Source organism: Dermochelys coriacea, chromosome 9 (assembly GCF_009764565.3).
Source record: "Dermochelys coriacea isolate rDerCor1 chromosome 9, rDerCor1.pri.v4, whole genome shotgun sequence".
NCBI lineage: Eukaryota > Metazoa > Chordata > Testudines > Dermochelyidae > Dermochelys > Dermochelys coriacea.
In genome coordinates, this window is record NC_050076.1 from 5,796,313 (window position 1) to 5,820,067 (window position 23,755).

Sequence of the window (23,755 nt, forward strand, 5' to 3'; positions counted from 1 at the left end):
GATGCAGTAGATGGGACCTAGCGGGGCTTTTCCCTCTCCAGCACGTCCAGGGATGGTGAGAGAGCAGACGTCGGGGGGCTGTGATCATCCCTTAGAACCCCCCTGCTCTCCCATTTCCAGGTATGGCACATCCCTGTCCCTCCCCGCACCAGGCCGCCAGGTGCGCTCCCCCTCCGGTGCGAGGTGGCTAAGTGCCATGCAGCTGTGGCATGGGCAGGAAGCCGGGGACATGGGCTGTTGGTGCTGCCGAGCCGTTGGGCAGGTCGGCTGGCGCAGGAGCAGGTCTGAACTCCCCTCGGTGGGCGGAGAGGGGAGCTGGGGGGTTCAATGGGTGGAGTCTGTGCCAGTCACGCGGAGACTGGCTTGCCCCGTCGCTCGCCCTGTTGCTCGTGGCTCCTCCGGCCTGGCCTTGGGCCGCAGGGTGCTGCGTGGGCCGGGTTGCTCCCCAGTGCTGTCGGAGCCTGAGGGTGTAGCAACTTCCACTCCCCTCCCTTGGGCACAGCCCCGTGGGTGCCCACAGGAGCCCGTGCACTGCCTGGCTTGTCGAGGCGGGCAGGGGGAGCGACCCCCTCAGCCCTCTCCATACACCCCCAGCTGAGACACCACAACCCCCTTCCTGACATGTTCCAGGGTCATTCGGGTGGCTGCTGACATGATAGCGGAAGCCATGGCTGGGGGGATTGGGTGGGAGAAGGCTGGAGGGATCTTCTGGCTTCCTGATGAACGGACCCTGGCGTTGGCCTGGGCTGGCCCTCTGGCTGGGCGGGAGAGCCGGACCCAAGGCCCTGTCCTGAACACCCTGCTGTGGCTGGTGGGAATGGGCAGATTAGAGCTGTTGGGGAACAGATACCTGCCAGGGTGGGACTGTGCCCCCCCGAACCAGCCTTCTCTGCCCTCGGGGTCCCCCATCAGCCTGGGGTACTGGAGGGGGCTCTGGGGTTCTCTGCTGCTTGGCAGGCCCAGGGTACATGGCTCTCCTGGGCTGGGCTGCAGCTGGAACTGCTGGGAAGGGAAGTGAGTGGAACTGGGGTAAGGGCACTCGGGGCATGGTGAGATGGGGGGCAGTGCCATGAAGCATGGTCAGGGTCCCCTCTGGGGGTGCTGCATTCCTCTGGCACCTGGCTGTGCACTCCTGGCCCACCCCAGGGCAAGCCTTATCTGTCTGGTCCCCTCTGTCCCCCTGCACCCACCTGTGTCTCCAGGACAGTGGGTGGTGTGGGTGGCAACTGCCTTCTAGCGGCAGGGTCGGGGGTGAGGATACATACCCTGCCCTGCAGCTTGCGCCCTGGGGCGGAGACCTGTGGATTAGCGCCCAAGGCCCTGGCTACGTGTGACATTGCTGGTACCCCCAGTGCCCATGTGTGTTGGATGGTGGGTTTGAGGCTCCTGTGTCACCATTGGGGCTTGTCCCCCAGCAGCCGTACCCCTAGGGCTCTCTGTGTCTGGATGCCCTGAACAGCACATGGCAGTGCCCTGGCCCGCATGCCCCCCGGCCCCTTCCAAGGCCCTGTCTGCATCCAGCCCAGAACCACCAACAGAGGGGCCCCTGGTCCTGACTGCCTGGGGTTGCACTGTCCCTTTAAGAGCCTCAACTGCTGAGCAGATGTGCACTGAACTGAGGCCTTTCATCTTCACCCTCTGCAGCTTCATTTCCTTTCCTCTGGCCCCTCTCGGGCTCCTGTGGGTGGGGCCTCCTGCCTGGGGGATGGGCGAATAGCCAGGGGCCACCCCTGTGTAAATGTACCCAGAGGCATTTGGATCCCAGCTGGTACCAGTCAGAGACCTTGGGCTGATCCTGCCCTGGGAGAAGGAAGGAAGGAGGCCCGATGGGGAGGGGACTGGGGTGTTCCCTGCTCCACCCTATGGGACCTGGGCTGAGCCATGCAGCAGCCGCATGGTGCTAGGTGCTGTACGCTGTGCTGACTGTCTGACCTGTGCACCGGCTCCCACGTGGTGAGTGGGAGCGAGACATCTGCACCTCCTGGAGGCGCTCAGCCCATCAATGACGCTGCGGGGCCCTGTTCGTATCCAGCTCAGGCCCCGGGGCCTCTGTGTGACTGGGAGGGACTGGGCCAAGAGGGGTTTTGTGGTGTGAGAAGCTCTTGGTGAATGTGAGTGTCTGGCCCAGAGACGCCCCTGCCACTGCTGGGTCAGCCGCAGCTCTCGATGTCACTCCTGGGAGAGGCTGCTCCTGTCTGGCCACGGGGTCCCGCTGGCCCCGGTGCAGCCTCCCGTGGGCAGATCTCGCCTCGCCCGGCTGGGGCCTGTCATGCCGCAGTCCCAGAGCGTGTGCTGCCAGCACTGCTCCGGGGCCTGGGTGAACAGCTTGGCGAGGTGGCTGGTGCTGGCTGCCGAGTGGGATTCTCACCTCTTCTGGACATGGGCCAAAGGAGCCAGCAGCAGGGGAGGAAATGGGCCTATTAATTAGCAGCGGCAGTAATTGGTGCAGCTACATTAGAGCGTGGGGGGAGGTGAGGGGGGAGATGCTGAGTCTGCCTGGAACTGCGGAGCTAATGGAGGGTTCTGGTTCATCCTACAGGCTGTACTGTGTGTGTCAGGAGGGGGGGGGCCCCGGCAGAGCTTGGGCAGGAGCCCAGGGCTGGGCTAGCAGGGGGCTGTGGGTCAGGAGTGGGGGTCACCAGCAGAGCTGGGTGGGGAGCCCAGGGCTGGGATAGCAGGGGGCCATGGATCAGGAGTGGGGGGTCCCGGCAGAGCTGGGGGGGAGTCCAGGGCTGGGCTAGCAGGGGGCTGCGGGTTGGGATTGAGGGGCCCCGGCAGAGCAGCAGGGGAGCTCAGGGCTGGGATAGTGGTGGGGCTGTGGGTCAGGAGTGGGGGGCACCGGCAGAGCTGGGTGTGGGGAGCAGACCATCTCTCCCCTCTAACCAGACCTCTTGGCCCTTTACTGCCAGGAACAGGCTGGTTCCCTCCTCTCCCTGTTCCCAAGGCCCCCGATGTGGGTTGGCTGCGCCCTGGCAGGGTCCCTGAGCGCTGGCTTGGGCGGGGGTGGCTGAGACACGGCTCGGTGTTCCTCACACGCCGGCTCCCCCAGTACTGGGAGCAGGGACAGGACGTCCCAGCTGATCCGGCCAGGGCCCTGAGCCAGAGAGGGGTTGTGTGAGAGCCCCTGATGTGGGGGGAGGGACTCCTCTGGGGATGGGCCTATGCTGGGGTAGCCCCCACTCAGTCAAGGGCAAATGCCAGAGCGCAGCTCTGCCCCCCGCCCCCCGGACAATGAGCTCATTGACTCCCGGGCCCTGGGAGCTGATGGGGGAGGGCAGGGGGCCGTTTGTGGACGGCAGCTGAGCCATGGCCTTGGCCACAGCCTCTGGCCTTACAGCCAGGCTCCCCCCGCCCCAACAGTGCCCCCGTGGGCCAGGGCCCAGCTGGCTGCTCAAAGGCGGGTGGAGAGCCTTGGCCATTGCCAGCTGCGCGCACTGCAGGGAGATGGCTGGAGGCTAGGCTGGGCTGGGCTGCCCAGGTAGGGGTACAGCGGGGGCAGGCCTCGTCCCAGGGGTGGGGGCCAGTGCTCCCCTCATCCCCTGTGGTGTGCGTGGGGCTGCACTCTGCCCCAGAGGGGCTGCGTGCCAGGGCTGCCGACTGGCCAGGCAGAGCAGGGCTCTGGGAGCGGGAGGGGGGAACAACAGCATCCATCTTGGGGACCGTTCAAAGGGGGATCCCGATTCCTCTCCACTAGGATCCCATGGCCTGGGTCTGCCCCGATGCCATGGGGAGCTGTGCTCTAGCAGCCCCGTCTGTACTTTCTGCCCTGGGCAGGACTGGAAGGGTCCGTGACTCTGGGATCCTCCCTTCCTGTCCCAGAGGACAGCACGTCCGACCTCCCTGTTTGCACTGGCACCTGGGCACGGCGGGGACCAGCTGCAAGGAGCCTGCCTGCCTGTCTCCACCAGAGGCAGCGAGCAGGTGCTGGGTTCGAGTCCAGTCCCTGCTCCCCTCTCAAATGGGAGGGTGGCACTTCCCCTGTGGGGCTGGTTTCCCTCTGGGGTCGGTGCCTGGAGGAGGGTGGGGGCTTTGGCATGGAATCATCCCGGCCAGGCAGTGACTCCGCTCTGCCCCATGGTGGCTCCGGGTGGCAGCGCCCTCCCTGCGGAGCGTGATGCTATGCCCAGCCCGAGGAAATGTGCCCGGAGACTGGGACCTCTTTTCTCTCTTCCAGACTGAGCCCGGCTGAGCCCATGGGCTGCAGCAGCCAGGCCCCGGCCCTTGACGGACACGCTGGCGAGTCACAGGGCGCCACCCTCTGGATCGTGTTGGGACCCCCCCGCCCCGGGATCTCGTGCCCTGGAAGTGGATGGGCCAGGATTAGCCACGCTTTAGGACTCAGCCCCCCTCAGTCCTCTGTACAACTCAAGACTCTGCCGGAGGCCAAAACGGATTTCCTCCCGGCCCCCCGGAATATCCCCCAACACTGCTGGAGCCCCCCTGCCCTCTGACGAGCCCCCTGGGGCAGGACCGCAAGGCCCAGACGGAGCAGCACCCCAGCCTCAGGTAAAACCCTCCACTGCGCTGCGCTGCACTGCCAGCCTTCCCGTGCTCACCAGAGGCCCATCCCCACCCGCAGGCCGGCAGTACCAGTGCCGGCTGGGAGCGATCTTGCCAGGCCCACAGGACCAGACACTGGTGTGGATATGGAGGGGTTCGGTGTAACTGAGATCAGGTTCTGGGCTGGGGTCCCTGCGGGGCTGGGGTTCTCTGCTCCCTGTTTCTCCCCAGGTGCTGGGCCTAGCAGGGTGTGATTGGGCCAGGCTAGCTGCTCAGGTGGGTGAAGAAAGCGCAGCGCTCCTGTTTTCTGGGCTGGTGGTTTGGTTCCTCTCCACCTCTGTCAAGGCCCCCCAGCCCCTGCCCGCACCCTCCACCCGATCGTCGGCGGATTGGTGTCAGGTGCCTGGGACGGTATCACAAACTGAGTGAAGTGCGCTCTCCTGTGGCCAAGCAGAAAGGTGCCCAGCTGAAGCCGGCTCCGTGCCAGGGTGGTGCCGTACCCAGCTCTGGACCAGTGGGAGTTACCTGTTTTCAGGCTCTGGGCTGGCTCCCAGCTGCGCCCACCTGGGCTCTCCTGCCATTGGTGCGGCATGTGTGACCGACGCCGCATCCCTGCCTGCCAGTTGGCTTGTCCTGCTCCGTCCGTAGCGCTGTGGGCTGGGGTCAGGGCTGGGCTCGGGAGCCTGGTTCGTATGTGGGTGGGAGCTGACTGAGGGCAACCCAGCTGCTCAGGGTGTTGTGAGGGAGTTTCCTTGGGGGCCCACTCTCATTAGGGTGACGCCAGGGATGCTGGATGGCCAGGAGTGGAACAGGACATACTCCCCTGGCAATCGGTACCGGCCCCCACGCCCAGTGTGATGCCAGGGGATGCTGCGCTGCAGGCAGCGGGGGGGGAGTCTCAATAGGGGGCACTCTTAGGTGGTGGCAAAGGGCTCCCTGCTGCAGGCAGCAGGGGGGCTGGGGCTCACCAGAGGGTGCTCGCAGGTGGTACCGGGGGCACAGTGCTGCAGGGAATGGGGGGGCTCAGCAGGGGGTGCTCTCAGATGGTGGCAGGGGGCATTGTGCTGCAGGAGGTGGGGGGCTCTCAGGCAGTGCCAACCTCCATGCCCAGGGTAATGCTAGGGGGTGCTCTCATGCAGTAGCAGGGGGCTCTATGCTGCAGGTAGTGGGGAGGCTCCCTGGGGGGGCTCTCATTCAGTGCTGGGGGCTAAGTAGGGGGCGCTCTCAAGCAGTGCCAGAGTTCTGTGCTGCAGGCAGCGGGGGGTGGGGGGGCTGTCGGGGTACTGGGGACTCAGTAGGGGGCACTCTCAGGTGGTGCCAGGAGGCTCAGTAGGGGGCACTCTCAGGAGGGGCTGGCCCCCATGCGATGTGGGGGATACCATGCTATTGGAGGGTCCATCTTTTGGCTGAGATTTAAAGCTGGCCACAACTGACTGTGGTGAAAGATGCCGCTTTTTGCGAGGGCGCGTTCACTAGCCCAGCGCGCTGGCCAGTTGCCAGCCCCTGAAGTTACCAGCTGCTTGTGTAACTTCCTCTGCAGCTCCAGCATCCTAGCGAATGGCTGACACCTTGCACTGCTTACTACTGGGTGGAATTAGAATGGCCCCACTGTGAGTCAGAGCACCCATACTGCTTACAGTTAATGGAGAGTCTCCTTAGGCCTGGGTTTTTGGAGCAGGAGGGTCTGAGCTCTGTCCCTGTTGCTGCCGTGGAGTCCCAGGTGGCCATGCTGGGTGCCACAGGGCCGGCCCTGGAGCCCTAGACTGCTCCTGATATGTTAGTGTCGTCTCCTTCCTGTTCTGTCCATGGTTTCTGCAGCTGTTGGGCAGTTGCTGCATTTTGCCCTTGTGGTGGAGATGACCTCCTGTACGTACACAGGTTTTCAAGGCATTTTGGACTGGCAAAGAGCCCTAGAACCGGATCTACGTACCCCACTCGCTCCCGCCTTGGCTGCCCTTCCGCCTCTCAGACCGGCTGCCTCCTGAGCCACGACCTGGCTTCTGGCGCTGCGTTTGGGGCGTGGGGAGGGTTTGGCTGTTCCTTAAAACAGTGAATCCCTTCCTGAAACCCTCTGGGTCAGGCTCCAGGAGCCCAGGCGCTGATCCCGCTGCTGTGCGGAGGCAGAGTGAACAAACCACCTGGGATTAGTAAGGGGGTAGGAACAACTGATTTAAAGTCGTCCCCCCTTGAGCCCATTGACAGCATCCTGGCCCCAGCGTTTGCCACAGGAATTGTCGCCTCTCAGAGTATTTCCCAACCAGCAAACCCAAAGCTCAGACATAGATGGGGCTGTGGCTGGGTGGGTGAGATTGGGGGCTGGGCTGCAATGACTCTCCGTAGCCACAGAAAATCATCCAGCCAGTATTCTCTCCTGGGAGCGGTGTGATGGTTCAGAGGCTTTGCTGCACTTGAGGCCCAGAAGTCAGGACAGCTTCGTGGCTGCCACTGTGCTGCCCGGAAACCTGCCTCCTGCTCCAGAAACACAGGCCCCTGCTGTGCAAACAAAGGGAGAATCACCACTTGCAATACGGGGCCTGTGACACACAGTTGAGCAGTACAGTTTCATGCATGCTCCCTCCCCATTGTTGGGGGCTGGGGCTGGGTTGATGGTGCACAGGACATGGACAATGGCAGGGCAAACTTCCCTCACCCAGCCCCACCTTGGAGGGACTCTATGCCACATAATGGGGCCAGTCTTCAGGACCCACCCAGCCCTTGGCCGCTCTGCAGTGGCCACCAGCAAGGAGAAGGGTGGTCAGGGACTCAGCTGGGATACAGCCGGCCACCCCTCCAGCTGCAAGGCACCCCACCTGTTCCCGGCCCCTGGAGCCAGCCAGGGCACAGCTCGGGGTTAGCGTTCCTTGCTGGCTTAGGTGGGGAGCAGAGGGGGCATTGGGTAGTGGCTGGGCAGCCACACCTGAGATCTGGGCTGCTCTGTGTCAGGTACGGGGTACCACGTGGCACCAGCCTGCGGGCTGTGGGGAGGATGGGGGGCCTGGACATGTCCCATTTCCCCCCCCCCCATATGGATTCCCCCAGACTAATCTACTGTGGAGATTGCCTCTGCCATGAAACCCATCTCCCAGTCCCTCTGCCGTGAAACCCATCTCCCGGTCCCTCTGCAGGCAAAGGGAGAGGCACCGGACCTACCAGCCAGCCCCTGGGCCCTTGCCACATACAGCTCAGCGTATGGAAGGGATTTGAGGGAGGCAAGCGGCTTAGGGCTGGCTTGTCCTGGGTGTGGATGGGGGCACAGGATGGGCTGCCGCCCTCCCCTTGGCTAACAGGTTCCTCTGTCGCCCTGGCTGGCAGGAGCGGTGGCGCGTCCTCCAGCCTCTTCCGAGTGTCTGTGTTGCGCCTTGCATTGCATCCCTTCTGCTGTGCGCTGAATGCAGCCTCCCCAGTCTGCCAGCTGCTGCCTGGCGTGCCCAGACTTCCACCTGCTCCGCACTGCTCGCCCCACAGGCCGTCCCTACCCCTGGAGCATCCCCTAGTGCCGTGCTGGAGCCGGGGCCAAGGCTCTGATCCACCAAGCTGGCTGCTCTGAAAGGAAGGGGCATAGACATGGAGCCCGAAATGGTGCCAGGCATTCTCCCATCTTCCCCATCGCCCGCTGGTGGCTCGCCCAGCACTCAGGACGGGGTGCGGGGCCGTGGGCTTGCATGTGCCATAGCTCCTGGGCGAAGCCAGGGCTGCTGAGCCGCAGCACTGGGACTTGCTGGGAATTGGGCTCCGGGGCGGATCCTAGAGTGCTGCGCAGTGCAGACGGGTCATGGCCGTGCCCTGTCTGCCTGCCCACTTTCCACAGCACAGAGCTCAGGGCTCCGTCTAGCCCCTTTAGAGCCCCTCTCCCTGGCACGGCACTCACTGCCGGCCAGCCTGCATGGCCTGGCGCCTGCTCCCCCACCAGGGGCCACCCTCTGTGCAGGGCTCTCCACGGGGGGCTGGACTGCCCTGGCTCTACCAGCACCCCTTGGGAGCAGCAGTGCAGTCATTAATCATTGCTCTGGTAACATGTTAACGGCCCCTACTGTTCTCGGGAGGGGCAGCATCCCTGGGGGCCGGGGCTGCACACTAGCACCCTGGGAGCAGCGGGTGCTTGTCTATCGGCTGTTGTAGTTTCCTGTGTGTGGGACCTGGCAAATGGCCGGGTTGGTCCCCTCTCCATATGCCCAGGGAGCTGTAAGAGGCAGGGCGGCCCACTGGCAGCGCTGGGGATGGGCCTCTGACAGACCTGGGAGCCGGGCATCCCAGGGGGCAGTGGCACCCTGCTGTCAGCTGATCTGCCCCAGGTGCCCACAGCTACACTGGGGCTCAGCGGCAGTGGGTGGGTGGACAGCTCCCCTCGTGCTGTGGGGCAGATAGTGCCTCGGGGCCTGTATGCCATATGGGCTGTGGGGGGACTCTCGGATTGGGGGGGGACTGTCTGCATGTGCCTTTGCCATGCCATGGGGAGTCCCCCAAGCCACCGAGATCAGCATGGCCCACGGGGAAAGGCACCCCTCAGTGGGGGGGGGCTGCGGGGACCCAGCTTCTGTAAGCCAGCGGCTCTTCACCCAGGTGCCCATTCCCCTCCCAGCAGTGGGGCACTGGGTGCCATGACGGGATGTTGGCGTGTTGTGGGGCCTGTGGCATCGGGTCTGGGGAGGGTGAGGGGGCAGGGTGGATCCATGGAGCACCTCCAAGGGGTGGGTATGGGGGGCTGCCAGAGCCAGGGCAGTGCCGCCTACCTTTGCTGTATCATGGGAGCAGGTCAGCAGCGCCCTCCCGGGCCGGCACAGCTCCCTTGTCGGGGGTCCCCTCAGATGGGTGGCAGAGAGCTCGCGGGCAGAGGGCCCATTTCAGGGGACGTTAAGGCAGGCGTGGGATTGGCTGTGTCACTGCAGGCAACTGGGGCTCGTTCTGCGTGGCTCCCTCTTGCCCCCGTGTGCTGGGACCGGATGGTGGAGCCATCGCAGGTCAGTGTCCCTTTGACTCCCGGCTCCGTGACTCGCCAGTGCCCATGGGCAGTGTGTGCAGCTTGTGGGTGTCACTTGCCAGAGGTGACCCAACCAGCAGGGCTCGTGGCAGAGGTGGCTCCCTGGGGAGTGTCCCTGAAACTCTGCCTGGCCCTGCCCCGGGAATGAATGGCCTGCTCCAGCTGCTGAGCTCACTGCCATGTGACCAGCCACCCGAGAGCGGCAGACTGTAAACAAACGCCGGCCGGCTGTGCCACGGAGCCCTGGGACTCCAGCCCTGGCTGGCGAGATGCAGGAGGTGAGTGGTGATGCGCCAGCCCCCACGTGCAGGGTGCACCAGGCCCTCTGCCTGCGAGCTCCCTGCCACCCATCCGAGGGGATCCCCTGCTCACAATCCCTTGGAAGTTGCTGGGGATTTTAAATGGCCCCCTTTTGCCTGGGATGTGACTGGAGCCTGAAACTGACCAGGCTGGGTTGCTGGCATTGCCCAGTGTGCCAGGGGAGCAGGACCCCCCCGAAGTGAGTGACACCCAGAGGGTTTATAGTGACCAGGGTGGGAGTGTAACAGACAGATCTTACCCTGGTGCCCCCTGTTTGCTGTGTGATGAGTAGTGGGGTTTGAAGCATGGCAGGCAGGGGGTGGGCTGCGCACAAGATACCGGTGTGGGGCAGGACATGTAAGGCGGGTGGTCCGAGGTGGTGTCCGGGGCATGGGACCGGGGCTATGCGGGGGCTGGAGAGCGCCCAGCCTGCGGCTGCCTCTGGGCTAGTGAATGAATCGCTGTTCCCAGTGGTGGCAGGCAGACAGGTGGGTGTCTGGGGAGGAGCTGGCCCTCGGCCATTGCTCTCCTGGGTTTGCCATGGGCAGGAGGCCCGCATGGGCAGGAGCTAGCTGTGTGATGGGACATCTGGGCCCCCCGTTGCAGGGACCCCTCATGGGCACTGTCAGTAGAGGGGCTCAGCTGAATGGGCCACTGGGGCCGAGCTACCCTCTGCCCCCAGGAGGAGCTGGGTGCAGGGGGCATTTGCTCTGCCAGGCTGGGGCATGTTCACTTGGTGTTTGATAGTAGCCCCGCAGACCCCGCTTGCAGCCGGGCAGGCGATGTGTCCGTCCCCATGCTCTGCCTGTCAGGTCAGAGCTGGCATAGCACATGTGTAAGTCATGGCTGTCTGGCATGCCAGTGCCGTGACACACCTGGGCAGGCAGGATGCGCCTCACCAGCTTGTTACAGCCCCCTGGGGCTCTTCCCTGGCTGAGCGGTGAGCTCAGCCCTCTGGGATGAGGGGAGGAAACCGGCGAGCAGTGCTGCAGCCGTGTCCCACGCTGGGGTGCTCTCCATGCCACCTGCCTGCCAGCACCCCCGGGCCGGGGACCCCTTGGGTGATGTGCAGAGGAAAGGCCCCTGAGCCTAGCTCTTCTAAGCTCCCCATTGGCCATCCCCCCCCCAGGGTGGGGGGACAGGTTGCCCCTCGTGCGGTGCTTCGCGCACTCTTTGCAATGGGGCTCCTGCCCTGCCCACCCACTTCCTTCCCTCCCTCGCTGCTGGCTCCCTGGCCTCAGGTTACACTGCCTCTGCTCAGCCCCCAGCCCCAAGTCCAGAGATGGCTGCCAGTGCAGCCCCCCGCTGTCTCCCTGAAGCCCCGCTAGCCTGGGCTCTAGGCTCCCGGGCCCAGGGATCTCTCATGCTGCAGTTGCTCCTAGACTCGTCCCGGGACTGTAATGAATCGCCCAGCTCCTTGGGGCTGGGCTGGGTGGGTCCCCTCCAAACGCCCCCTGGGGTGAAGCCCCCTGTGGGGGGCTGTGGGCTGCCCTGACATGGACAGCGAGGCAGCAAGGCGAGCGTGGGATGTATGAGAGCCCCCCACCCCTGCTGGGCCGATGCCTGGTGTCCACCCAATGTAGACAAGACCCACGGCAAGAGGGAGAGCTCCTGAGCGACCCCCTCTGGCCAAGCTGGGAGCTGCATGGCCGAGACACCTTCCTCCACAGGAGGGTGAGTCAGGCTGCCGTGGGGGAGGAAATGGGGGAGGGGGAAACTTGCGCCGCTTCAGTCATAGGCAAGGGCGCTTTAAAAGAGATCGAACCTCAGGCTTCAGGGCAGCGACCGCTCTGCAGCCAGGGGTCAGGAGGAATCTCCCCACCCCGGTGGCATCATGTGGCACAGGGATCACGCCCATGGGCACTGGCCGCCGGAGCAGCCAGGGGGCTGGACTGAGAGCATGTCTCTGTTCCAGTGGGGCAAACCCCTGCATACCTCCAGACTGAAGGTAGTCTTTGAAGTGTGGCCCAGGCTTGGGGGTAGGTGTGGGGAGGGACTACGCCCCACAGGACACTGCCCCGCCCCCAGGCAGGGAGCGCAGAGGCATTGATTGTCCCCAGCCATGCAGCGTATTGATGGGGCCGGGCCAAGGCAGAGGGGGAGCTCCGTGCTGGGAGGGGCGCTGGCTTGCCGGCCTTGGACATGGGGCAGCTTCATAGAATCCTAGAATCTCAGGGTTGGAAGGGACCTCAGGAGGGCATCTCGTCCCACCCCCTGCTCAAAGCAGGACCAATCCCCAATTTTTGTCCCAGGTCGCTAAACAGCCCCCTCAAGGATTGAACTCACTACCCTGGGTTTAGCAGGCCAATGCTCAAACCACCGAGCTACCCCTCCCCCCCTTGGACAGTGCAGGCCGAGCTTGCTGAGGGGGTGCTCTGGGGATCGCTCAGGGCTTTGACTGAAGCCTCAGCCCAGGAAGCGTGGGGGGCAGGGCTCTGGGGGTAGACCTGCAGCTGTTGCCTGGGTCCCCAAGTCACCTCCCTCCCAGGTCTGCCGTTCTGCTGGTCCTGGGAGGTGAAGGCTCTGTATCCCCTGGCGCAGTCCCCTGAGGCTGGCCACATGGGCTGTCCTGGGGGGGCCTGTGAACAGCCAGGCTTCTCCATGAGGAGGGATGGGATCGGACCCCCCCGCAGCATCCACCTGGCCAAAGCATCTTCCCCTGCTCTGGTCATGGGGGCCTGGTGGGTCTGCACCTGGGCTGGGTGCTGGGAGAAGGTCTGGCAGGTCTGTGGCTGGGGGCATGGGTGCTTGGGGGGGTCCAGTGGGTTTGCGGCTGGCTGGGTGCTGGGCAGGGGTTGGGCAGCGGGTCTGCACCTTTGCTGGGCCCTTTGGGGGGGGGGGGACTTGGCAGGTTTGCAGCTGGGCTGGGTGGGGCTAGGGGCGCTCTGCGCCTCTAGGCACTGGTGTCAACGGGCTCAGGCCCAGGGTGGGAAAGTTGGGAGGAAGCTCCACTGGGTCAGCTGCTCTCCCCCCCCTTTCCCCTCCCCACCCCTGGCCTCTGCCTTCTGCAGTGGTGGCTGTTGCACCTGGGCTCGCAAGGGGTTAACACGCTGACCTTCACCTCCCGGGGCAGAGCTGGGATCCTGGCTGGGTCACAAACAAAGGGGAGGGTGGGGGCCTCGCCCTGCTGCCTGATTGTCCCTTCTGCGGGAGTCCCAGACTGGAGTGGGGGGTTGGGAGTGAGGGGGACCGGCAGAGCTGGGGCTAGAGGCAGGGTTGCCCACAGAACAGTCCCATATTACAAGGGTCCCTTATTTTTTCATCTGTTCAAGAAGAGGAGTTGCTGAGTGCTGCAGGAAATACCCCTGGCGAATGGGGGTGAGTCCCGCTCAGTGTTGGTATTATTAATTTGAGGATATGAGGGGACAGGGGTGCTAAGAAAACAGTCCCTTATTTTTGAAATACAATGTTGGTAGGGAACCCAGGGCTGGTACCAGGGGGCTGTGGGCTGGCACTGGGGGGCGCTGGCAGAGCTGTATGGGGGGAGCCCAGGGCTAGTGCCAGGGAGTTGTGGGCTGGGATTGAGGGGCGCTGGCAGAGCTGTGGGGGGGGGGAGCCCAGGGTTGGTACCAGGGGGCTGCGGGTCGGGATTGAAGGGTGCTGGCAGAGCTGTGTGTGGGGAGCCCAGAGCAGAGACAGCAGGGGGGTGGGGGTCCGGATTGAGGAGCACTGGCAGAGCTGTGTGGGGAGCCCAGGGCTGGTACCAGGGGGCTGCGGGTCCGGATTGAGGGGCACTGGCAGAGCTGTGTGGGGAGCCCGGGACTGGTACCAGGGAGTTGTGGGCTGGGATTGAGGGGCGCTGGCAGAGCTGTGCGGGGAGCCCAGGCTGGTACCAGGGGGCTGCGGGTCGGGATTGAGGGGTACAGGCAGAGCTGTGTGGGGAGCCCGGGGCTGGTACCAGGGAGTTGTGGGCTGGGATTGAGGGGTGCTGGCAGAGCTGTGTGGGGAGCCCGGGACTGGTACCAGGGAGTTGTGGGCTGGGATTGAGGGGTGCTGGCAGAGCTGTGCGGGGAGCCCGGGGCTGGTACCAGGGAGTTGTGGGCTGGGATTGAGGGGTGCTGGCAGAGCTGTGTGGGGAGCCCGGGACTGGTACCAGGGAGTTGTGGGCTGGGATTGAGGGGCGCTGGCAGAGCTGTGCGGGGAGCCCGGGGCTGGTACCAGGGGGCTGCGGGTCGGGATTGAGGGGTACAGACAGAGCTGTGTGGGGAGCCCGGGGCTGGTACCAGGGAGTTGTGGGCTGGGATTGAGGGGTGCTGGCAGAGCTGTGCGGGGAGCCCGGGGCTGGTATCAGGGGGCTGCGGGTCGGGATTGAGGGGTACAGGCAGAGCTGTGTGGGGAGCCCGGGGCTGGTACCAGGGAGTTGTGGGCTGGGATTGAGGGGTGCTGGCAGAGCTGTGCGGGGAGCCCGGGGCTGGTACCAGGGGGCTGCGGGTCGGGATTGAGGGGCGCTGGCAGAGCTGTGCGGGGAGCCCGGGGCTGGTACCAGGGGGCTGCGGGTCGGGATTGAGGGGTGCTGGCAGAGCTGTGCGGGGAGCCCGGGGCTGGTACCAGGGGGCTGCGGGTCGGGATTGAGGGGTGCTGGCAGAGCTGTGCGGGGAGCCCGGGGCTGGTACCAGGGGGCTGCGGGTCGGGATTGAGGGGTGCTGGCAGAGCTGTGCGGGGAGCCCGGGGCTGGTACCAGGGGGCTGCGGGTCGGGATTGAGGGGTGCTGGCAGAGCTGTGCGGGGAGCCCGGGGCTGGTACCAGGGGGCTGCGGGTCGGGATTGAGGGGTGCTGGCAGAGCTGTGAGGGGAGCCCGGGGCTGGTACCAGGGAGTTGTGGGCTGGGATTGAGGGGTGCTGGCAGAGCTGTGCGGGGAGCCCGGGGCTGGTACCAGGCGGCTGCGGGTCGGGATTGAGGGGTGCTGGTAGAGCTGTGCGGGGAGCCCGGGGCTGGTACCAGGGGGCTGCGGGTCGGGATTGAGGGGTGCTGGCAGAGCTGTGCGGGGAGCCCGGGGCTGGTACCAGGGGGCTGCGGGTCGGGATTGAGGGGTGCTGGCAGAGCTGTGCGGGGAGCCCGGGGCTGGTACCAGGGGGCTGCGGGTCGGGATTGAGGGGTGCTGGCAGAGCTGTGCGGGGAGCCCGGGGCTGGTACCAGGGGGCTGCGGGTCGGGATTGAGGGGTACAGGCAGAGCTGTGTGGGGAGCCCGGGGCTGGTACCAGGGAGTTGTGGGCTGGGATTGAGGGGTGCTGGCAGAGCTGTGCGGGGAGCCCGGGGCTGGTACCAGGGGGCTGCGGGTCGGGATTGAGGGGCGCTGGCAGAGCTGTGCGGGGAGCCCGGGGCTGGTACCAGGGGGCTGCGGGTCGGGATTGAGGGGTGCTGGCAGAGCTGTGCGGGGAGCCCGGGGCTGGTACCAGGGGGCTGCGGGTCGGGATTGAGGGGTGCTGGCAGAGCTGTGCGGGGAGCCCGGGGCTGGTACCAGGGGGCTGCGGGTCGGGATTGAGGGGTGCTGGCAGAGCTGTGCGGGGAGCCCGGGGCTGGTACCAGGGGGCTGTGGGTCGGGATTGAGGGGTGCTGGCAGAGCTGTGCGGGGAGCCCGGGGCTGGTACCAGGGGGCTGCGGGTCGGGATTGAGGGGTGCTGGCAGAGCTGTGTACCAGGGAAGGTTGCTCTGGTCTGGAATACATCCACTTCCCTGTACCGATGCCAAGGCTGGGTTGGGTGCTCGGGTTGGGCCCTTGCAAGCAAGTGAAGGGTTCATATAAACCAGCCCAGCCCCACACATAGGGGATGTCTGTGGGGCAGGCTTGGCTTAACCAGTGATGGAGGGAATCACACCCCTGACCCACATGGGCTGTGCCCTGCCCCCTGCAGGCCTGCCTGCCCCCATCCAGCAGCTGGGCTTCTTGCCCCTATCTCCCCCTCCCCCCAAGCAGGGCTGCCCCTGAGCCCCCCCATCAGCTGGGCCTCTCGCCCGTCTCCCCCCCAACACCCCCCCCGGGTTGTGCCCTGCCCCCCCAGCAGGCCCTGCGTGCCCGCCCCCCCATCAGCTGGGCCTCTCGCCCGTCTCCCCCCCAATACCCCCCCTCGGGGCCCGCCCGCCCCTGTCTCCCCCCCCCCCAGCAGGGCTGCCCCTGAGCCCCCCCGCTCGTGGGCCGGGCCCCTCTCCCCGCAGCTCCAGGCCCCTGCCCGGCCGGGGGGGCCGAGCCGCCATCTTCCCCCGCTGGGGGCCGGGAGCCTGCGCAGAGCGAGGCCGCCGGCCGGGCCGGGGGAGGATGCGCCTGGCCGGCCCCATCCCCTGCCCCGGCGCCGGGCCGGGGCCGCTCCGAGCCCCCGCCCGGCCCCCGCGCCCCGCTGAGCGCAGCCGCCGGGATCCCCGCGCCCCATGCGGGAGGCGCCCGACTCCCAGCGCCCGGGCCCCGGCGCGCTCTCGCCCGGCCCCCCGGGGGGCGCTGGGCTCCGGTCGCCGCAGCCGGCCCGCGGGGAGATCGGCCGGGCCAGAGGGTCAGTACCGCGGGGCGCCTCCGGGCACGGTCCCCCCGGGGAGCAGGCGGGGGCGAGCCTGGTTCTGCAGGGCCCTGAGCCCCTGGGGTGGCGGGCAGAGGCCGTGACCCCCAAGGAGTGAACCCCTGGAGCGCCGGCTGCTGGGGCGGGGGGGGGCCTCTGGTTAGCGCCTGGCCAAGCTGTTGGCCCTCCGCGAAAGCCGGGGAATCGTCCTCCCCATTTAACGGCTGGGGAAACTGAGGCACGGCGAGGGGCTGTGACGGGGCCAAGGCGCCCCCGCAAGCGAGAACCCGGGGTCCCGGCTCCCTATCCCACTGGGCCCCGCCAGGTGGGCTCCTCTTTTAAACGTGGGTGAGAGGAGGAGGGGGGCTGGCTGGCAGGGGCAGGGCTCCCTGCCACCGGGGCGCCATCTGGATCTGGCCTCCAGTAGCTTGGTCAGTCCAGCCCCAGCCCTCCCCACTGCTGGCTTGCGCTCAGACCCAGATGGATCCCAGCACCCGTGAATCTGGGCCTTTCCTAGCCTGGCACAGGGCAAACTGCCCCATGGGTTGGCACAACTGGCGGTGTGATTCGTGTCCGGACTGAGGTGCAGCTGGGGGAAGGGGGCTCCGAGCTGGGATGGCGGGAGGCTGCTGGTCGAGGTTGAGGGGCACTGGCAGGGATGTGTGTGGCGGGGGAGTGCAGGGTGGCAGCAGCAGCAGGGGGCTGTGGGTTGGGACTGAGGTGAGCTGCCAGGCAGTGGGTGGAGGGGACCCGCCCAGGAGCAGCAGGAGGGGGGCAGGTACAGGAGTGGGGAGCTAGCCCAGGACCTGGTGCTCTCTGGCCCCTGTTTTCTAAAGCACAGGTGAAGAACTGCCTTGGAAGGAGGCCGTCGGCTCCCCGAGTGGGGCTGCAGCCTGCCCTGTCCAGCCTGGGACCGAGCATCCTGGCTAGCCCGGGCCTGGCACTGTGCTGCATCCGGGGAGGGGAGCACGCTGAGAGGGGCTGGATCCCTGGCCCCAGGCTGGTCCGTTCTAGGCAGAGAGTGGCACGGGATTCAAGGGGCAGCAGGTGCATGGATGCCCTGCTGGCAAGCACCCCAGGTGGACGTGTGGAGCAGGGGTGTCCTCAGAGCTGTGGGGATGGGGGCTGCAGTCATAAGACCACGTACCCTTCCTGGGGGGATGCCAAGGTCACACGCAGCCGGGTCACCAGTTTGCTGCATCTACGGCCTTGGACCAAGTCCAGGCCTCCAGCTGTTTCACGGAAATGGGCAGGGCTGGATTCCCGGGCAGGGCTGGGCGTGGTGGAGCGGCACTGGGGTGTTTGTGGCCCAGTGTGTGCTGTTGGATCCAGGCTGTATCCACACACTATGCCAACAAGCTCTTAGCAGGGCGAGATGGGAGCGTGTTTCCCCTGCCTCTTGCCACAAATGTCTGGATCTCGTCTGGCTGCTGTGCAGAAAATGCTGCAGTTGCCCCAGGCTCCTGTCCCCGGGCACCGGGGCACTGGTGGGCTCCCAGTTCCCCCCCCCCCCCCGAGCGGTAGTCGGACCCACTGCCCAGCTGCGTTTGCTGGGAGGAGCATGAGCATGTGCCAGCCACTGGCAATCAGCTGTGTGGGGTAAGGTGGCCGGGACCTGCTCACCGTCCTCCCAGCAAACGCAGCTGGGCAGCAAGGGGGGAACCTTGTTCCTCTTGTGTGTTGGGCGTGTTCTAAAGCAACTGACCCTGTTCACCAGGGAGGTAGTTTTGCCTAGTGGTTGAAGGAATGGGGCTGGGCTCAGAACTCCTGGGTCCTATCCCCACACTTGCCATCCGACCATGGGCAAGTCATTTAGGCCGGCATTTTTGGAAGCAGACAGTACCCTGGGGTGTGCTTAGGGCTGCTGAGCACCCTCTGCTTCAGCCACACTTGCTAGGAATTGGGGCGCTGGGCACCTCAGAGAGTCAGGCCCCAGTGGGAGTCCCGGAAATAGGGGCAGCAAAGCAGTGGCCAGCCTGTGAATGTGCCGGCTTCTGGCCTGCGGGACTCGCCCGAGGTCAAAGAATGAATCCAGCCATCCCGGAGTGGTGGGTCGGTGAGGGCCAGGGCCAGCCCCTGCCATAAGCAGGTGCCCCTCCATTGCCATTGGGTGTCTCCTGTGCTGTCGCAGGCTGGCTGCGTTGACTGCGGGCTGCCCTCGGGGGCTTCGCCATGTTGGATTTATCTGAGTTTGTAGCTCCTTTTATTCTCATTAGTCTCTACGCACAGCATGTACCCTGCGGTCAGGATGCATGTTGGAAGAGACGTTGCCACAGTACACTGCGGTCAGTTTTTCTGAACATCCCCTCTTGGCGTGTTCTCGTGACCCTGTGACATAGGGTCAGTCTCTGGGCACTTCCTTATGTCAAGAGTTTCTTAAGCCTATGGCCCCCTATGGCTCAGCTGACATCTTGCAGGCCTCAGCCCTGCTTCACTTAGTACCCGAGCCGTAACTTCCCCTTTGCGCGAGCCTGCACTCGGATCTGCTGAGCGCACAGTGAGTATAGGTGACCCGGCCTCATCAGTCAGCACATCACCCAATGCGCAATAAATGAACCAGAAAATGAACGAATTGGCTACCACTCCGTGCCTCAGTTTCCCCACCTGTAGTGACATCTTCCTGGGGGGATGTGAGGCTAACCTCGTTTGTAAAAGGCTTGCGGGGAGCAAGGACCCAGAGTTCTTAAGGGGCAGCTTGGGGGACAGCTCCTCCCCAGGCAGCAAGGCCGGGGCAGAGAGGCCTCTGGAATAAGGATGGGAAATGCCCCCTCCCCATCCCCTGCAGACTATGCTCTGCAAAACCAGCTCCACCACCAGGGCGGGTGATGGGACCCACAAGCCTTCCTGCTTCTGGAGAGGTGGGGGGAAGGACAGTGTATGGGAGGTGTTGTATTGTGTAGAGGGATGTGGGCGAATTGGGAGGGGGTGTTAGGGAAGGCAGGGGTGTATGTAAGGAGTATAATGTTTGGGGGCTGTGTGTAGAGGGTATGTGGAGTGCATTGGAGGGGGGTGGGTGGGTTTATGACGGCAGGGGGGATGTGGTGGGGAGGGCGCTGTCTGGTCGATGGGGAGCAAGGGGGGATGGGGCGGGGGGCGCTGTCCATGAGCGGTGGCGAGGACGCGTTCTGTGAATTGTGGGGAGTGGGGGTCACTGACCGTGAGTGGCAGGGGGTGGAGAGGATGTGGCGGGGGGCACTGTCTGTGAATGGTGAAGAGCAGCGGGTCGCTGTGCATGAGTGGTGGGAGCTGGAGAGGACACAGTCTGTGAATGGTGGGGAGCAGAAGAGGACGTGGTGGGGGGGTGCTATCCATGAATGATGGGGAACGGGGAGGCGCTGTCTGTAAGTGATGGAGGGGGGAGGGCATGGCGGGGGGCACTGTCTGAATGGTGGGGAGCAGGGAGGCGCTGTCTGTAAGTGACGGGGGGAGGGCATGGCAGGGGGGCACTGTCTGTGGTCAGTGGGGAGGAGAGGGGGACGTGGCAGGGGGGCGTTGTCTGTGAATGGCGGGGAGCAGGGGGGCTCTGTCCATGAGCGGCATGGGGACATGGCAGGGGGGTGCTGCTCTGGCTGGTGAACCGTTCCTGCATGGCCCGACCTTGGGCAATGTCATGGGGCAACGCTGAGCACATGGTCAAGGCTGGGCAGGTCTCGTGCCATCACAGCCCAGGGCCATCAGTGCAGCCAGCAGCCGGGTTTCTTGAAGGACCTGTTGGGTTCCCAGGTGTGGGGGCAGATGCCGTTGCTGGCTGGTGGCTGGGCCCCGAGAGAGGATGGGGCCCGTGCAGTTCATCGGGGCTGTCCCTGTTGCTGGGGGGCAGAGGCTGGTGGTTTGGGAGCTATGGGGGGCTGGGCAGGTCTGTGCAGCTCGGGGCGGAGCTGGCGAATAGCTGGGAGCTGTAGCCCTGTCCACACTGAGCTGGAGCCGGGCGAGAGCGGCCAAGGCCCTGCTTTGTTCCCTTGCGCAGCTGCTCGTGGCTGGCGTCAGGCCGTGGGAGCACGGTAGAGGTCCTGGGGTGAGCAGAGCCTGGCCTTGTCACTACCGTGGGTTGGGGAGGGTGCTGTCACTGGGAGCCCCTCAGTTGGCTGCTTGTGGAGTGCTCCTGGCTCCGGCGTCTCCTGGCTCCATCGCCCGGGCTGGAATCCGGCTGGGCCAAGGCAGAGATTTGTCTCTGCACTGTGTATTTAACCCCTTCCCCACTGCACTGCCGCTCACCCGCCGTCAGGTCAGTTTATCAGCAGGGCTGTGCTCAGTTGACAGAGACCCACAGCAGTCAGCCCCGCCAGCCCCCCCTCTCACCCTCGGAAGGCAGAGCAGGGGCATTATTGGGGAAACTGAGGCACAGAATTACTTGACCAAGGAGTCTGGCAGAGCAGAGAATTGAACTCAAGGCTGCCAATTCCCTGGGCCCCTATCCTCTTTTCCCGCCTCCCAGGCGTTTGCTCTGCCCACTAGCCTGCGCTGCCTCTGCTGCCTGGGGGCGGATGGGAGGTCTGCCCTCTGTGTAGCTTGAGGCTTGGGGCCTTGCCAGCTGCCCAGGACACTGGCTCAGATGCCGGCCTGCGTGTTTGCGGGTGCAGAGCTGCAGTGTATTCGCGCCAGGTCCCTGGCGCAGCGGGGTCGGAGGGAAAGAATCTCCTCTGTGGCCATGGCATGGGGCCAGCTGGGAGCCTGTGTCCCAGCCCCCCTTTGTGCCAGCCTGTGCCACCCAGCGTGCTGGCCCTGGGAGGAGAGGGAGTCCCTTGCATACGGGGCTGGCCTTGCTCTGCCCTTGGCATGATGGTGCCTGGCAGCCCTGAGCTGGCCCCGCGCCCCGCAGCACTGCCTGGGCCTGCATGCCAATGAGCCCCTCGCCACAGCTGCAGGGCGCTGTGTAATAGGGGAAGCAGGAGACACCAGCTCCTGGCCCACTGCCCTCCCCACACACAATGTGGCTGAAAATCCCCTCCAGGCTCGGGTGGGGCCTGCTCCTGCTCTTCGCCTCCCACTGCAGCTTTGGGGGTGGAGGCGCTCAGCCCCCGGCAGCATCAGGCCCGTGCACACGCCTGGGGGATACCCCCATCTCTAGGAAGAGGGGCAGTGACCCTGCTGTGGCTTTGGGGCTGGGCTGGTGGCTGGGCCACTCCAGTCTGGGGACAAGGAGCGGGCCTCAGCCCTAGCCCTGCTCCTCCTTTGCCCACCGTGCAAATGTGACCTGCTGTCCCAGCGCTGTGGGGCAGGGTGCATGCAGCAGCCTGGGGCACTGGGCAGCCCTGGGGGGGCTCTGGTGGAGCGGTTGGGGGGTGTTTGGAGAGTGGGGGGGCAGGGCCGTGTAATGTGTGACCATCTGCACCTGCTCTTAGCGTCTGTGGGGGGGAAAAGGGGGCAGCTGCTCTGAGCCGCACTGGCCACGTGCTGCCCTGCGTCTCAGGGCTTGAGTCGTAACGCAGGTGCTGCCCCAACCTTCAGGCCCATCCCCACAGGGAAACCCTTCGCTCCAGCGGGGGTTGGCACTGACTGGCGCAGCGCGCGGGAGCATAGTGCCTCAGTCGCTAACACGCCCACTCCGTAGTATGGACGCACCCTCATACCGGTCTATGCCGCACAGCTCCCCCATGTGCAGGGCCTCCCCCGGCTCGCTGGGCCCCAATTCCCAGAGCGGCTCAGCTGAGGGCCGGGCGCGGACATGGGCCGTGCCCCCAGGGGGCCGCACACAGGTTCCATTAACTGTTCCCGGCTCAGCAGAGCGTGGCGGGGGGGTCAGACTGCGAAGAGCAACACCTGCCTGTCTGTGTGTGCGAAAGGCTAGCGGCGCATGGAAGACAATGAGCCGTGCAGGCTGCTGAGGAGGGGTCGGGGGGGTGGGGCTCAGTTTTGGGAGTCTGGTGTGTGGGAATTAGTGCCAGCCCCAAACCTTCAGCCCACTCCCGCTGACAGTGGCCCACCTTGGAGCTCACAGCTCCACGGACAGAAGAGGGCTGGCCTGGGGGGCAGGTGCAGAGGCCACTGACTTGGCAGCCCAACTCGGTTCTGAGGTCTCGGTTCTGTCGCTCCTCCTCTTGCGCTAGGTTTGGGGGAGCTGCAGACGGGATGGTCAAACCCTGAGCACGGCCCCGAGCGACTCCCCGTGTGTGCAAAGCACCATGGGTAAGACCCAGTCGGGAACAAGAGGAGGAGTTTGGAGCTGGGGGCTAGGTGCTCTCGGCTGCCAACAACGTGCTGCTGGGAGCAATGACACAGCAGGGAGCTTGCGCAGTCAGTGCTGGCCCCAGTACCCCAGCGTGGCACTAGGGGGGTGCTGGCCCCTAAGTCATTGCTGGCCCCGGTACCCCTGCATGGCATTAGGGGGCGCTGGCCCCGGTAACCCCAGCATGGCACTAGGGGGGTGCTGGCCCCTACGTCAGCGCTGGCCCTGGTACCCCAGCATGGCACTAGGGGGTGCTGGCCCCTCAGCCAATGCTGGTCCCAGTACTCCAGCGTGGCATTAGGGGGCGCTGGCCCCGGTACTCCAGTGTGGCACTAGGGGGCGCTGGCCCCTGTACCCCAGTGTGGCACTGGGGGGGCGTTGGCCCCGGTACCCCAGCATGGCACTAGGGGGCGCTGGCCTTGGTACCCCAGCATGGCACTAGGGGGGTGCTGGCCCCAAGTCAGTGCTGGCCCCGGTACCCCTGCATGGCATTAGGGGGCGCTGGCCCCGGTAACCCCAGCATGGCACTAGGGGGGCGCTGGCCCCTACGTCAGCGCTGGCCCTGGTACCCCAGCATGGCACTAGGGGGTGCTGGCCCCTCAGCCAATGCTGGTCCTAGTACCCCAGTGTGGCACTAGGGGACGCTGGCCCTGGTACTCCAGCGTGGCACTAGGGGGTGCTGGCCCCAGTACCCCAGTGTGGCACTGGGGGGGCGTTGGCCCCGGTACCCCAGCATGGCACTAGGGGGCGCTGGCCTTGGTACCCCAGCATGGCACTAGGGGGGTGCTGGCCCCTAAGTCAGTGCTGGCCCCGGTACCCCTGCATGGCATTAGGGGGCGCTGGCCCCGGTAACCCCAGCATGGCACTAGGGGGGCGCTGGCCCCTAAGTCAGCGCTGGCCCTGGTACCCCAGCGTGGCACTAGGGGGTGCTGGCCCCTCAGCCAATGCTGGTCGAGTACCCCAGTGTGGCACTAGGGGACGCTGGCCCTGGTACTCCAGCATGGCACTAGGGGGTGCTGGCCCCAGTACCCCAGTGTGGCACTGGGGGGGGCGTTGGCCCCGGTACCCCAGCATGGCACTAGGGGGCGCTGGCCCCTAAGTCAGTGCTGGCCTTGGTACCCCAGTGTGGCGTTAGGGGGTGCTGGCCCCAGTACCCCAGCGTGGCACTAAGGGGCACTTGCCCCTTAGCCAGAGCTGACCCCAGTACCCCAGAGCAGTGCCAGGGGGCGCTGTGCTGCAGGGACCAGGGTGGGGGCTCAGCGGGGGGCACTGGCCCCTCCGTTGGTGCTGGCCCCAATGCTGTGCTAAGGGTGCTGTGGGGGGAGA

At 65.6% G+C, this 23,755-nt stretch overlaps 1 protein-coding gene across 5 annotated transcripts in view; it reads left to right on the forward strand.

Annotated features, from left to right (window-relative positions):
* Positions 1–4,341: 4,341 nt before the first annotated feature.
* The window catches only part of TNK2 (tyrosine kinase non receptor 2), a 56,534-nt gene continuing 37,120 nt past the window's right edge, over positions 4,342–23,755 (forward strand). Inside the window, exon 1 of one of the 5 annotated variants that reach the window (XM_043492355.1) lies at positions 4,342–4,506. Coding sequence is in view for 3 of the 5 variants with exons in the window: in XM_043492354.1 (XP_043348289.1) it covers positions 9,748–9,756 (9 nt within the window). In the remaining 2 variants the exon portion in view is untranslated. Of the gene's footprint in view, positions 4,507–9,685; positions 9,757–16,075; positions 16,261–23,755 lie in introns of those variants that run through there. The other 4 variants (XM_043492354.1, XM_043492352.1, XM_043492349.1 and 1 more) reach the window with 4 other exon arrangements.